General features: G+C 48.2%; 1 protein-coding gene across 1 annotated transcript in view; it reads left to right on the top strand.

The window, feature by feature from the left end:
- The window catches only part of CACNA1A (calcium voltage-gated channel subunit alpha1 A), a 214,159-nt gene that overhangs the window by 106,919 nt on the left and 92,938 nt on the right, over positions 1-14,302 (top strand). Inside the window, exons 8-11 of the mRNA XM_044254073.1 lie at positions 10,159-10,262; positions 11,390-11,505; positions 12,607-12,663; positions 13,731-13,820. Coding sequence (XP_044110008.1) covers positions 10,159-10,262; positions 11,390-11,505; positions 12,607-12,663; positions 13,731-13,820 — 367 coding nt within the window. The remainder of the gene's footprint in view (positions 1-10,158; positions 10,263-11,389; positions 11,506-12,606; positions 12,664-13,730; positions 13,821-14,302) is intronic.

Here is a 14,302-nt window from a genome sequence, read left to right on the forward strand (position 1 = left end):
TTTAAAGAATCAAAGTTAGGTAAACCTATGCCTTAGCTCCGGCTGCCATTAGAAGAGTATGCAGCAGGCGGCTTCAACAACAGAAACTCATTGCTCACGGTTCTGGATGCTGGAACCATAGGGCCAACACGGTGAGGACTCTCCACCTGGCTTAAGGACAGCCGGCTTCTTGCCAGGAGAGAGACAGCTAGCTAGCTCTCTGGTGTCTCTTTGTGTAAAGACACTAACCTCATCATGGGGGCCCCACCTGTGTAACCCCCTCGAACCCTGACCAACTCCCAGAGGCCCCGCCTCCTACTACCATCACACTGGGGCTCAGGGTTTCCACACATGATCGTAGGGGTTGCGATCCACTTCCGCCTGTCCCATCTTCTGCTCTCAAGTGTGTACATTTGAAAATATACATTAGGGAAATAAAGGCTGGAATGCACTGTACCAAGATGGCCTCTAGAGAGTGGGGTTCAGGAATCTTTATCTTCCTGATTCTTCTCTGTATTATCAATTTTTCTACTGTGAGCACAATTTCCTTTTGCAATCAGGAAAAAAATTAGGTTTGTCTTGTTATAGATTTAAGAGGAAAAAAAAGATATTTTTGCTCATTATGACGGAGGGGGATGAATATTTTCTGGGTGTGTCCACAGTGTGTTGACTATGTCACCCGTCCAGAGAGGGTGAACACCAAAGGCTCAATTGATATAGCAATAATCAGTGCTCTTTCTTATTGTTTTACTATTAAATAAAAAATTAAATAAAGAAAAAGGAAATCTTCCTTATGGAAGAATTCCGTTTAATATAAATGCAGATGATCCACTTCTAGAAGCAGGGTTGAGTCTCCCCCCTCATTGGAGGGTAAGCTGGACTCAGTGACTCGCTTCCAGAGCATAGAGTAGGAAAGGGAGAGATGAAGTCATTTTACAGTGGGGAAACCTTACAGACACCACCTTAAGCAAGGGACCAAGGTCGGACGCCCCCCCCCCAACCACACACACACAATCGTATGACCCCTGACGGATGTGATGGGCAGGGGACCTCCCCTCTGGTTTTCTTCCCTAAGATTCACAATCCCAGTGTAATCATGAGCAAAACATCAGACAAACCCACACTGGAGGGTGTTCCGCCAGATACTGATACTGGCCCGTCCTGTCCCAGACTCTCAAGGTCATGATATATGTAAGGGAAGACTGAGAAGTTATCACAGACCAGAGGAGCCAAAGGAGATGTGACAATTGGATGTGACGTGAGGCTCTGGAACAGAAAGGAGACATTAATGGGAAACTGACAAAGTTCAGATAAAGTCAGGAGTTTGGTTTATAAATAACCTGAGGGGGAGAGAGGACTATCCCCCATTTTACAAATAAGATTCCGAGGTAGAGAATGTGGCCGGAGATTGGCGGCCGGGAAGTGCAGGACCAGGTGCCCTGAACTGAACCCCAGGAAAGAGATATGGAGGAAGGGAAGGAGAGCAGTTTAATTTTTTTTTAAGGTTTTACTTATTGATTTGAGAGAGAGAGCATGAGTGGGAGGAGGGGCAGAGGGGAGGGAGAAGCAGGCTCCCCACTGAGCATGGAGAGCCCTTTAATTTTTAAAGGAGTAATTTCTTAAAACTCTCTTTAAGTCTGGGGCAGAAAACGTACATTAGGGGCCAAAGAGCCTACATTAGAGAATTCAGGGATTCTTTATGGTTTTTGTGTTATTGACATGCAAGTTTGAGATGTACAAGATGCTGATCTGACAGACGCATTATTACCCAGTGAGTTTAGTGAACATCGGTCACGTGATAGAGTGGCCCAAACTTGGTTTTTTTGCCCCAGGTGGTGGCGGCTGCATGGGGAAGCTCAGGAGCGCTGTGCTGGCCCAAAGCAGCCTGGAAGCAGCGTGTGGGTGATGGGAACTGCCCTCTCTTGGTGGATACAAGGGAGAGCAGGGGGAGAGGCACGGGTCCTTCACCCAGGACCTGTCGTGAACAGCATGGGGGTCCTGGCAGGACCAACACTACCTAAGTTCATTTTTGGCTGCCATTCACTGAATTTGCCAGATGCCACACATCTTCTTGTACTGTCAGTCAATCCATAAAACAACATTGTGCGAGAGGCATTTTTAGACCCATCATCCAGATGAGGAAACTGAGGTCCACAAGGATAAAGCAACCTGCCAAGGTCCTATAGCCAAGCGTGGTGAAATCTGGATTCGAACCCAGCACTGGGAACTCATCATCCCACCCCCTCCCCTTTGTTTGACTCCCCCCTTCTCTTCCTTCTCCCCCTCTTTCTTTGTGTCTTTTATGTCGTTTCTGTCTCTGTCTCCTCCTTCACCTGTCTCCTCTTTCTCCTTCTCCACCTCTCTGCTTTACTGTGTGTCTCTCACTCTGTTTCTCTCCTTCAGTTAATGTCAATTAGGAAGGCAGCGAGACTGTGCATGGTTGATGATTATAAATGTGTGTCCCTTAACAAATGGTCACTTGTGCTTGAAACTGATCTTTGACCCAAACCCTTTTTAATTTGTAGATGCTCCTTTTGGCCAATTTCAAATCACCAAAACTGAGGGGATTTGGGGTCATACATTCATTCAACAAACATTCATTGAATGCCTCCTACGTTCATGCACTCTTCCAGGCACTCAGGATATGCAGTGAATGGAAGAGACAAAAATCCTTGTTTGCGGGGAGTTGACATTTTAGTGGAGGAAGCAGGGGATTGGGATCATCAACATAATTTAGAGATTATATATGTATGTGTAAAGGGCAGAGAGTATCTTAAATATTTTAGGCTTGGCAGGCCTCACCATCTCTCTCACAACTACTCAGTCTGCTGTCATAACACAGAAGCAGCCACAGAGAAAATACATAAGAGAATGGTCATGACTGTGTACCAGTAAAACCATAATTTACAAACACAAGTGGCTAAGCTATGGGCTGAACTTTGAGGAGTCCTGTGTAAGAGGGGAAAGAGAGCTTAGGAGAAAAATTAAACAGGAGAGGAGCTTTGGATTGTCAAAGTGAGGGGTTGCAGTTCTTCTAATAAACCCTGAAGAAGGTGAGGGGGTCGCCATGCAAGTATAGGGAAAAGAAGCCCAGGCAGACAGGATAGCCAGTGCAAAGGCCCTGGGGCAGGAATGTTCCTGGCATTTATGAGGAGCAGCAAGGTGGGGAGTGAGTGAAAGCAAATGAGGGAGCTGGTGAGGCCAGAGGAGGTGACAAGACCAAATAGGCAGAGAGGCTATGTAATTTATCATCCAAACCGGGACAGTTTTGAGAGCAAATAGGGAAAGGAGGACTCAAAAAATAATTAACAGGCATTGTGTGATCTACAATGAGTATAAACTGGGACATACGACCTCCCTCACAGCCTCTGTGGGACCTTGGCTCTTTCACGGTCAAACCCGCACCATTTTTTTTTTTAATATTTTATTTATTTGTCAGAGAGAGAGAGGGAGAGAGAGCGAGCACAGGCAGACAGAATGGCAGGCAGAGGCAGAGGGAGAAGCAGGCTCCCCGCCAAGCAAGGAGCCCGATGTGGGACTCGATCCCAGGACGCTGGGATCATGACCTGAGCCGAAGGCAGCTGCTTAACCAACTGAGCCACCCAGTCGGGCCTGGTTAGTACTTGGATGGGAAACCCGCACCATTTTTATCCAGTATGCTGGGGAATTGGGTGTTCTCCTGAATTGCGTATTTTTTTCTTAACATCCTCTGTACTTTTTCTGAATGAACCAGGCTCAAAAAAAAAAAAAGAGGAAAATAAACCATAAAACAGAAAGCACTTGAGAATTTTACTGGGACTCAGCCATTAATTTGTTTGATGAGTATTTATTGAACGCTTGCTAAACGCCAGGCGCCACGCTAGGCACCAGCAGTGCGGGGATGAATCAGTCTCTCCTTTAAGGCTCTCACGGGCCAACTATTATAAATATAAAATACTATGTAAGTGCAGCAAAGAGGTGAAGTAGAAAAAAAAATCTTTCTGTTGCAAGCCAGAAGGACGGTTCCAGCCCCAGCTGTGCTATCCACACCCTGTGCGAGCTGGCGAGTCACGTTGCCTTCCTCAGCCTGGTTCCCCCATCCCCTGGGTATGGAAACTGTGGGAATCAAGGGGTATTTGTCACTAAAGTGACAGTGGTTGTCCTGCCAGCCTCTTTGTTCCCAGGGAAACAGCCTGGGATAAGCACAGTCTCCTGTCCATGTACTATTTTTTTAAAGATTTACTTATTTATTTTGTGGGGGAGGGGCAGAGAGAGACTCTCAAGCAGACTCCCTGCTGAGCATGGAGCCTGACCTTGAGATCATGACCTGAGCTGAAATCCAGAGCCGGACGCTTAACTGACTGAGCCACCCAGGTGTCCCTGCCCTTGGTATTATTTAAACAACCCATTCCAGGGACCTCAAGGTTACCTGCATTCATCATGCCACCAACGCTTAGTAAGTACCTGCTGTATGCCAGGTGCCGTTCTGGGCACTGGGGAGGTGAGGTTTTAGGAACAAAGACTGTCTACAAACAAGCGAAGGTATAAATTGACAAGGTGAATCAGAGAACAAAGCATGCCAGGAAGAGAACGGATGTCTGGCAGTGCTGGAGGGAGGAACTAGTCCTGTGGGTCAGGAGGGCTGGGAAGGCTTATCTGAGCTGGGAACAGTGGAACTGAAGACTGAGTGATGAGGAGGCATCAACCACACCAAGATCAAGGAGACTCTGGGCTCCAGGGGGACACTGGGCTCCAGACAGAGGCTCAGAGAACAGATACAACTAGTGCGTTGTAATCTTGAACTTTACCTTTTGATGTACCGATTTCTCCATCAGACATACCAGAGACATTGTTTTTCCTCACCTTCCTCATGAGATCCATAGAAGGATCAATGAGAAAGTGGCATTTGAGAAAGCCCTGAAGGAGATGAAGGAGAAAACCAAGGAGATATCAGGGTGTGTCAGCCAGGAAAATGTGTCATGCTGCAGTAACAAACATCCCCCAAAGTCTCCATGACATTAACAACAGATCTCTTTTCTTTTTTTTTTTTTTAAAGATTTTATTTTATTCATTTATTTGACAGACAGAGATCAGAAGTTGGCGAGAGGCAGGCAGAGAGAGAGGAGGAAGCAGGCTTCCCACAGAGCAGAGAGCCCAACGCGAGGCTCGATCCCAGGACCCTGGGATCATGACCCGAGCCGAAGGCAGTGGCTTAATCCACTGAGCCACCCAGGCGCCCCCAGATCTCTTTTCTTGCTCACACTACGTGTCTAGTGTAGGTTGGCAGTGAGGGAGAAGGGGCTGTGCTCACCATTGCCACTTGGAAGCCAGCCAATAAAACAGCTAGGACATTGCCACTTGCTGTCCCAAATAGAAAAAAAGCCCCAAGGGTCCCACGGTGACAGTTCAGTGTTCCAAAGTGGCACAGCTGTCTCCACTCACTCCTTATTGGCCAGCACTCAGCATGAGGCTCTGAGCCAACCACAGGGGGACTGGGACGGGCCATCCCACCATATCACCAGAAATACTAAGTGACAACACTAATAAGAAATAGTGTTCCAAGCACTGGAATGCTTTGAGCCTTTGGGAAAAAGACAGGACTCTTAAGAACCCGTCCTTTTCAGGATTACTGATTATGACAGGTGAGCAAGTTTCTATCCTCCTTCATTTCGCCAACCAGACTCGTGCACACACCCGCCCTTTTCTGAACTGCCAAAGGAGGTCAGACCCAGGAGGGGAAGTTTGGACCCCCTACATTGTCTGCTATCAGCATAGCGGTGGCAGCTCTAGCCTTCTTGGGAAACATAGTTCCCATTTTGTTCCCAAGCAGACCCCAGGGAAAGCCCACCTCCTTATCAAAAATTGCATCCACCCCTCCCCCAACTTCTTCTCCTTGAGTTGTTGGCTGTAGAGCATGGACTTGAATAATTTGGGCCACACTGGAAAGAGAACAAGTTCTCTCTCGGTCCCAGGGAGAAAAGCAAACTAGGGAGGTGGGAGAGGGAGGACAGCTTGGGAACTGATGATGCGGGATGTGTGGGGAACTTGGACCCTCCTCTCATTCAGTCATTCCACAAACATGTATAGAGCACTGCTTGCATACCTGGCATTGTGCTAGGGAATACAGCAGTGAACCAGAACCAAAAAGAGCACCTTGTGGAACTGACATTCTAGCTGGGGAGATGGACCGTGAGCAGGAGAAATAGGAAAAGTGTAGAGAAGGGAAAATCTGGCACAGGAAATGGGATTAGAAATAAAGAGCCATCAAGGAAGACCTTTTGGAGAAGGTGGCATTTGAGCAAAGACCTGAAGCAGAGTGAGGGAGGAACCATGTAGGAATCTGGGGGAAGAGCCTTCCAACGGGGGGAGCAGCAGGTGCAAAGGTCCTGAGATGGGACTATGCCTAGTGTATCTGAGGAGCTGAAAGGAGCCCATGTGACTAGAGAAGAGTTATCCAGGGGCAGACAGGGGCATTGGGGGTGGGATACCTCTGCCAATTAGTAGCTATATTTGTTTTCTGTGGCTGCCATCACATGGAGACCAGAAACCAGAGACTAAGATGTCAGGAAGGCTATGCTCCGTCTGAGACTCAGTAGAACCCTTCCTCACCTCATTCTGGCTTCTTCCAGTGGCTGTTGACCCTTGGTGCTTCTTGGCTTTCCTCCACACTCTGCCTCCATAGCCATGTGGCCATCCTCTCCCCTGCATGTCCCTGTCTCAACCTGGTGTTTTCCTCTTCTTTAAAAGGACACCAGTCACATTGGATGAGACCCCCTCCCCCCATCATGACCTCACCTTAACTTGATGGCAGCTGCAGAGACCTATTTCCAAGTAAAGTAACATTCCCACATACTGGGAGAGTGGGGAGACAAAAGGCAACCCAGAATGGACCCTGGGCATGGAACTTTACTTCTCCTTACCCTCCAAGGAGGATGGGAAGAATTGTGTACCACCTTTTGGGGTCTATGAGAGGATTAACTGAGCTCAGGTAGACTGAGTGCCTGGCACTGGGTATGTCTGTTATTAGGCTGGGCAACATGTCATGGGCCAGAGGGGTCCTAAGCCTACTGGGGAGCTGGGTTGGGAGCAGAGTCTGAGATGGAGGGGCTGCCTCAATTCTGAGGGGCCTCTGCTGTTTCTCCCTGTTCCATCCCACCTCCCTTCCCCCACCTGCCACTCTGTCCCCATCCCAAACCTGTTTCCTGAGATGGCCCAGACTTTTTCTTGTGTTGGCTGGTGCGGGCTTTCTCTCCCTGGACTATATTTAGCCTAAGAAATAGGCATGAGAAGCCTCAGCTGCCGCAGCACTGGAAAGGAAAAGCACAAACCCAGTCCTGCCTTCCTGTCCAGCTCTGTTCTGCTGACTCCATTCTTTCTTCCAGAACCTTCTAGAAGCAAAACATCAGAACTTTGGGTATTTGTTGGAAGAAGGACATGAACGAGGAGCCCTGACATATTAATTGTTTCCAGAACTTGTGTGTGTCCATGATGAAAGTTGGCTTTGTTTGTTGGTTCGCTTTGTTTTCCATTTTTTAATGGTGGTACATGACATAAACTTTACTGTCTTAATGATTTTTAAGTGTCCAGTTCTGTGGCAGTAAGTACATTCTCATTGTTGTGCAGCTATCCCCACCACCCATCTCCAGAACTCATTATATCTTGCAAATAGACTGTGTCCCCACTGAACACTGACTCCCTGCTCCCTCCTGCAGCCCCTGGTGCCCGCCATCTACTTCCTATCTCTGTGACTGGGACTTCTATAGGGATTGCATACAAGTAGAATCATAAAGCATTTCTCTCTTTTTTAAGAATTTATTTATTTATTTGAAAGAGAGAGCGCATGAGAGAGCACAAGGAGGGCGGAGGGCAGAGGGAGAAGGAGGAGCAGACTCCTCACTGAGCAGGGAGCCCAATGCAGGGCTCAATCCCAGGACCCTGGGATCATGACCTGAGCTGAAAGCAGACACTTAACTGACTGAGCCACCCAGGCACCCCCAGCCTCTGCCTTTTTATGACTGGCTTATTTCACTCAACATAGTGTCCTCAAGATTCTTCCACGTTGTACCATGGGTCAAAATTTTCTTCCTTTTTAAGGTAAAATTGACCCCCCAAAATATGGTTAAAAAGTAAAGTAAAATAAGCATACATAAAACCTGCAGATCTTAAGTGAGGAGCTTGATGAATTTTCACAAACTGGGCACACCTGTGTGACCAACACCCAGATCAGGAAACAGAACCCTCTCATCCCTGAAAGCCCCTTGGGGCCCCCTCCACAAAGGGTGCTCCATCAGGTCCTCAGGCATGGTTGACTAGTTTGCCTGCTTTTGTATTTTGTAGAAATGGAATCTTCCATACATGTTCTTTTCTGTCTGGCTTTCTTTGCCTGACACTAACTAACTCAGTAAGGTTTCATGTGACAAGTGGCAGTCATTCATTGCATGACATTCCATTTATTTAACCTCTTGTTAATGAGGGTTCAGACCATTTCCAGTTTGGGGCTATTATGAAGATCACCACTATGAACAATCTTGTCCATGCCATTCATATTTCTGTTGGGTAACAATCCAGGACTCAGGAGTGGAATTTCTGGGTGATAGTACAAGTATGTGATTTAATTTTGGTAGAAATTCCCAACCCTTTTCCAAAGTGGTTGTACCATGTGTTATGGATTGAATTGTGTCCTCCCTCCCCCAATTCATAGACTGAAGTCCTAACACCCAGTACGAGAAAAGTATGACCTTCATTGGACGTGGGATCATTGTCAAAGATAAGGTCATTAGGGTGGGCCCTAGTCCAATATGGCTGACATCTTTAAAAGAGGGGAAAGAATTTGGACAGAGAGACAGACATGCACACAGACACGCAAAGAACCGCCAAAGATTGTCAGCAAACCCCCAGATGCCAGGGGAGAGGCATACAATGGATTCAGCCTCAGAGCCTCCAAAAGGAACCAACCAACCCAGCTGACACCCTGGTCTCAAATATCTGGCCTCCAAGAATTGTGAGACAATAAGTTTCTGTTGTTTTAAGGCCCCTGGTTGTAGTTCTTTGTTACCCCAGGCACAGAGCACTCATACACCATATTACCCTCCCATGGGCAACATAGATTCCAGTTTCTTCAGACTCCCCAACACCTGATTGAATCAGTCTTTCTCATTCTAGTATTTGTGGTTGGTGGGAGCAGGGGCAGAAGTAGCATCGTATGGGTGTGTTTAAAGGTGAGCTTTTAAAGCCATGTTCCATGGGTGTCCCAGAGCTGATGAGCCACCATAAGGCTCCCTCTGCTCCAGCTGCTGACACCAGGGCTTCCCCAGCACAGAGGTTACCTCCATGTGCTCTGGGTCCCCACCTCCTGGATCCAATCCCATGTCTACCACCAATTGGCTCTGAGACCTTGGACTGGAACTTTTGTCTTTCTGGGCCTCAGTTTCCCCAGTTAGAAAATGGGCATGTTGGTAGAATAGGGTCATCATGAGGATTAAACAAGTAACTAAGCTAACATAGCTAATATACTTAGAGTGTCTGGCACAAGTACTCCATGAGCACCTGTTTTTATATTTCTCCCTTTCTTTCTCTTTCTAGTCTTGATTTTCATCCCCTCCTCTTACTTCCTTCTTGGCACAGTGTTCTGCCATCCAGAGAAGAATGTTTGACTTGTAGACATCTTCCCTGCCTCTTCGAAAACTGAGCTGGGCACATCTAGGAATTTTTTTGTGGTTCACATTGAGGCTGCAGAGCATAGAGGAGGGAGACCCTTGATGAAAAGGCTCACCGCCCTGCCATCTGTCTTGGTGATTTAACCTGGCCTTCAGACCCTGCCTTCATGCACTTCCTCTAAGGGAAGAGTGTGACTATATCAGGGAGAAGGAGGGAACCAGGGGATCATTTCTACATTTTGACTGGGGTTTTTTTTTTCCTTCTTTTTTCCTGGAGTTTGGTCTGGGATGTTCTCTTGAGTTTCATGCTGGTTCCTGGGTCCTGTGAGGCCTACATGCTTAAGAGGGGGCTTTGTCTGTCTAATGGTACCTCTGGGGTTTCCCCCACTAATTGATCCAGTTCCATTTCTCTCTCTTCGCTTCCAGAGCTCCAGGACTCCACAGGCCAAGGACATTTGAGGGCAGAGCTCCCCCTTCTCCCACCTGTCAGGTCATACTTGAGTCCCATGAACTCTCACCTACTTTCCGTCCTCATTTCCCACAGAGCAACGATGCCTCAGGGAACACTTGGAACTGGTTGTACTTCATCCCCCTTATCATCATTGGCTCCTTTTTTATGCTGAACCTCGTGCTGGGTGTGCTGTCAGGGTAAGTCTCTGCTAGTCTCCCCATCCCACACCCCCTCACCATCTTCTGACCATAAAGAGACCATCAAACCTTTGTTTTCATTCTCCAGGCAGAAAATAGACCTTCCCTTGTCTTGGGTTAGCCAGGAAGTTATTAGCAAGTCAGGTACAGGTGCACAGGTTGTGCACTGCTAAAAGCGCCCAGGAAAGGGACTCATGAGGTCTGGAATCCAGTCCAACATTAGCTCACAGCATTGTACCCCTGGCATTGAGCAACCTCCACCCAGAGAAAGGGGAGGTTCTTTCCAAAGCAGACCTCTCATTCAGAAGTCTTACCCAACCACAACCACCACACAAGAAACTTCTATAGAGCTTTACATTTATAACTTAAATGTTTTTTAAAAAAAACCAATAGATTGGGTTCCCCCTTCCCATTTTCCAAATATACTGTATATTTCAGTATACAATCAAACACGCATTTTCATGACACATAGTATCTGTTATCCCCAGGATTGAATGTGGGTTTGGAGATTGGGGGGGCTTGATGATAAATAGGTTTTTTTTTTTTCTCATCACAAGAAGTCCAGGGGCTGGAATGGTGGCTCCATGGTGACGTGAGGGACCCCGGTTCATTCTAGCTTTCTACTCTGACATCCTTACTGGACAGAGGGTTTCAGTCTCATGGATGTTTCACGGTTTTAAGACGGCTGCCTCACACTCACAAGAAGGGCCACTGCACACTCCAAACGTGAAGAAGAGAGAGGGAACAAAAAGGGGAAGGATATATTTCAGGCTACCCCAGAAATCTTCAGCTTATGTCTCATTGGCCTCACTTAAAAGAGGGCTGAAAATATTCTCCACCTGAGAGTATAGAAAATCAGAATGGGGTACGCGGCCAGCAGTGGTTGGCATGGCATGGTTCTGTGGCTTTACTTTTTTCCTCTACCTGAGTGCAGTTGTTGGATAATGTGGGAAGCTGGCAGAAATACTCCCAACCCCTGTGGTGTTCTGATATCTCAGGAGACATGATTTCTCGTGTTAAAGTCCACTGCCTGCCCTCCAGGGATTTCTGAACCCCCAAACACACACACACACACACTCCCTAAAATGTCAACAACAGCCACACCTGGCTCTTTCCTGCTTCTGCAGAGAGTTTGCCAAAGAAAGGGAGCGGGTGGAGAACCGGCGGGCTTTTCTGAAGCTCAGGAGGCAGCAGCAGATTGAACGAGAGCTCAATGGGTACATGGAGTGGATCTCAAAAGCAGGTGAGGCCTTCATTCCGAGAGTTTCGGAGCACACGGAGTCCTGCATGCAGCTCACCAGTGGGGGAAGGGAGGGCCCTGATGGCAGGAGAAAGAGGACCTGGTCAGGTGGCCTCGCTTCTCTGCAGCAGGCAATCGGGAGGAGGGTAGAGAAACTTTCAGGGTGACACCAGGATAAGGTGTCACATAATGGCTGAGGGACTTTTGGTTTACATCCCAGCTCTGCCACCTCCTAGCCGCGAAGCTCACTTCCTTGCGCTCCAGTTTCCTTAGTTGTTAAGTGGAGATACAACAGCATCTCCCTTGCAGGGCTGGGGAGTGTGCAGGAAGAGCTTCCAAGCTAAGCCACCGAGCAAGGGCAGGGCCCAACACACAGTGGGTGCGTGTTTATTGGTTCGGCCATTCAGCAGACATTTATGGAGCGCCCCCTGTATATCAGGCACTGTTCTCGGCACTGAGGATATGGCAGTGACCAAAAGACCAAATCCTCACCCTTGGGGCTCCTAAATGTTCTACTGAAGGAGACAGAAAATAAACAAGGGCATTTGGTGTTGAGTGTTCCCCAATGCTGAGAAGAAGAATAAAACAGCGTAGGAAGTGGAAAAAATGCTGGAGGAGGTGGGGTGGTCCGAACGAGGTGGCATGGAAATAGCTGAGGAGTTGACGTTGGAGCAGACCCCAAAGGAAGCCTTGTGGATGTCTAATGAAGGGAGTTCCAGGCAGAGGAAATAGCAAGTGCAAAGGCCCTGAGGTGGGAGCAGCATTGAGTGATAGCCAGGAAACCGGTGTGGCTGGAGCAGAATACATGCAGAGGAAAATGGGAGGAAGCAAGGACCGGGAGGTGACAGGGGCCAAATCAGGCAAGACCTGATAAAGGTCACGGTGAGGAAGCTGTGTTTCATTTTGAGGGAGGTGGTGGTGGCCGCAGTGAGACTGGGAGTCTGGAAGAGCAGAGGAGCTCATTTGTAGCTGGTTGAGTTGCCTCAATCAGCAAGAGGAGAAGGAAGGTGGCTGGGCAGACCCTTCTCCTTCCTGATCCAAGGGAACCCAGCCCAGGAGAGGCCTGCAGGCGCTGGAGCTTAACTATGTGCTCTTCCTCTTTAGAAGAGGTGATCCTTGCGGAGGATGAAACCGACGGGGAGCAGAGGCATCCCTTTGATGGTAACTGCTCTGAACCTGGCTCAGGGGGTGGGGGTGAATCCCAGGGGAGACTACAGCAGCCAGTGCTGGGGGAACAGACTATTTGGTTCTAAGAGGCCTCCAGGGAATAGATGCTCAGGGCCCAGGTGACTCCAAGAACAAACACAAGATCAGGTCAGGACCAGGAAGACACAAGCATGGTGCAAATCTGCTTCTTTGGGGCATTTCAGGACCTTGGTGTAGGCTTTACATTTTCTGACCTGCCCTTTGTGCTTGAGTCAGGTGCCTCAGTCTTCCTCATCCATCAAATAGGTACAAGAGTCATAATACCTACCTCACCAGATTGTTTATGGAGATTGCATTAATGCTTGCAAATAGAATGCCTGCAACAGCGCCTGGCCCAGGGTCAGCCCCATCTGTGTTCGCTAAATAGATTAATAGCCAAGAATCCAGCTTACTATTCAGGACAGTCATCTCCCATGTTAGAAATTTGGCTAGACAGAGCAAGACTTTGGATTAAACAATACCAAGATTGAAAAGGAAGTAAAGGAGCTAGAGTTTGATCTCCATAGATTACAAAATTGATTTTACAATTTGGGGGGGAGGGGAAGAGATGGACTCATGAGGGGTGTATGTGACTGAACTCACTGTCCCCTGGAGAGCTTGTGGGGAAGGAATAGAACTTAAATACTGAGGAAAGGCGTCCACAATCCCATCCTGCCTAACAAGTGTGCTGAAGGTGTGCTGCTTTCATGGGAGTCTTTGTATGTCCGGTCCCAGGCACCCCCAAAGGGGAAGGGTGGCTGAGAGCCCAGACTTAGACCGAACAGGACTCGGTTCTCACCTTTACCCCTGGGGCAAAGTCATGTGACATCCATGAGCCTCGGTCTCCACTTTTATAAAATGGGCATGCATACAAAATGGGCATGCATACTCTTACTTCCCACCAGCCCGGATGGCCACGAGGATTAGCTAACCCAACAACACATGGCAAGTCCCTGGCCCCAAGAACCCAAGGACACCGAGGTATGGTTCTTTTCTCAAAAAGGGTAACGTCTTTTTCTCTTGCCATGTTTCCATTGTTGGAGCTCTGCGGAGAGCCACCATAAAGAAGAGCAAGACAGACCTGCTCAACCCCGAGGAGGCTGAAGATCAACTGGCTGACATCGCCTCTGTGGGTGAGTCCCTCCTGCCCCGGCCTGGCGCTCAGCTCTCACTGATCGCAGGAAAGATGGGAGCTGGATGCCTGGGAACCACGTTCCTTCGATTTGGGTCCCTCATCCGACCCCTTTCCACCTGGGTGTCCTGGGGCAGATGATACGATGACGGGAATAACAGCAGGGCTTATCTCCTAATTCCATTGTGAAAACTTAAAATAATCCACATTAAGCATTTAGCAGGGTGTCTGTCAGAGAATAAGCTCCCAGTCATGGTACTAGATGTCATTAGTATTCATTGAGGGGCTGCTGTTATTAGATGCCCGTTGTGAACGAGATAGGAACCAAATCCCTACCCATGCGGAACATGCAGTCAATGTAGCACACGGATGTCAAACAGATAATTACTGAAATAAACCTGTCATGGTAATGGTGCCGCAGAGGAGACGCCCTGGGTCCAGCCTGCTCTGGAAGAGTGGGGTGTGATCAGGGAAGTCTTCTCA

Source organism: Neovison vison, chromosome 6 (genome assembly GCF_020171115.1).
Source record: "Neovison vison isolate M4711 chromosome 6, ASM_NN_V1, whole genome shotgun sequence".
Lineage (NCBI taxonomy): Eukaryota > Metazoa > Chordata > Mammalia > Carnivora > Mustelidae > Neogale > Neogale vison.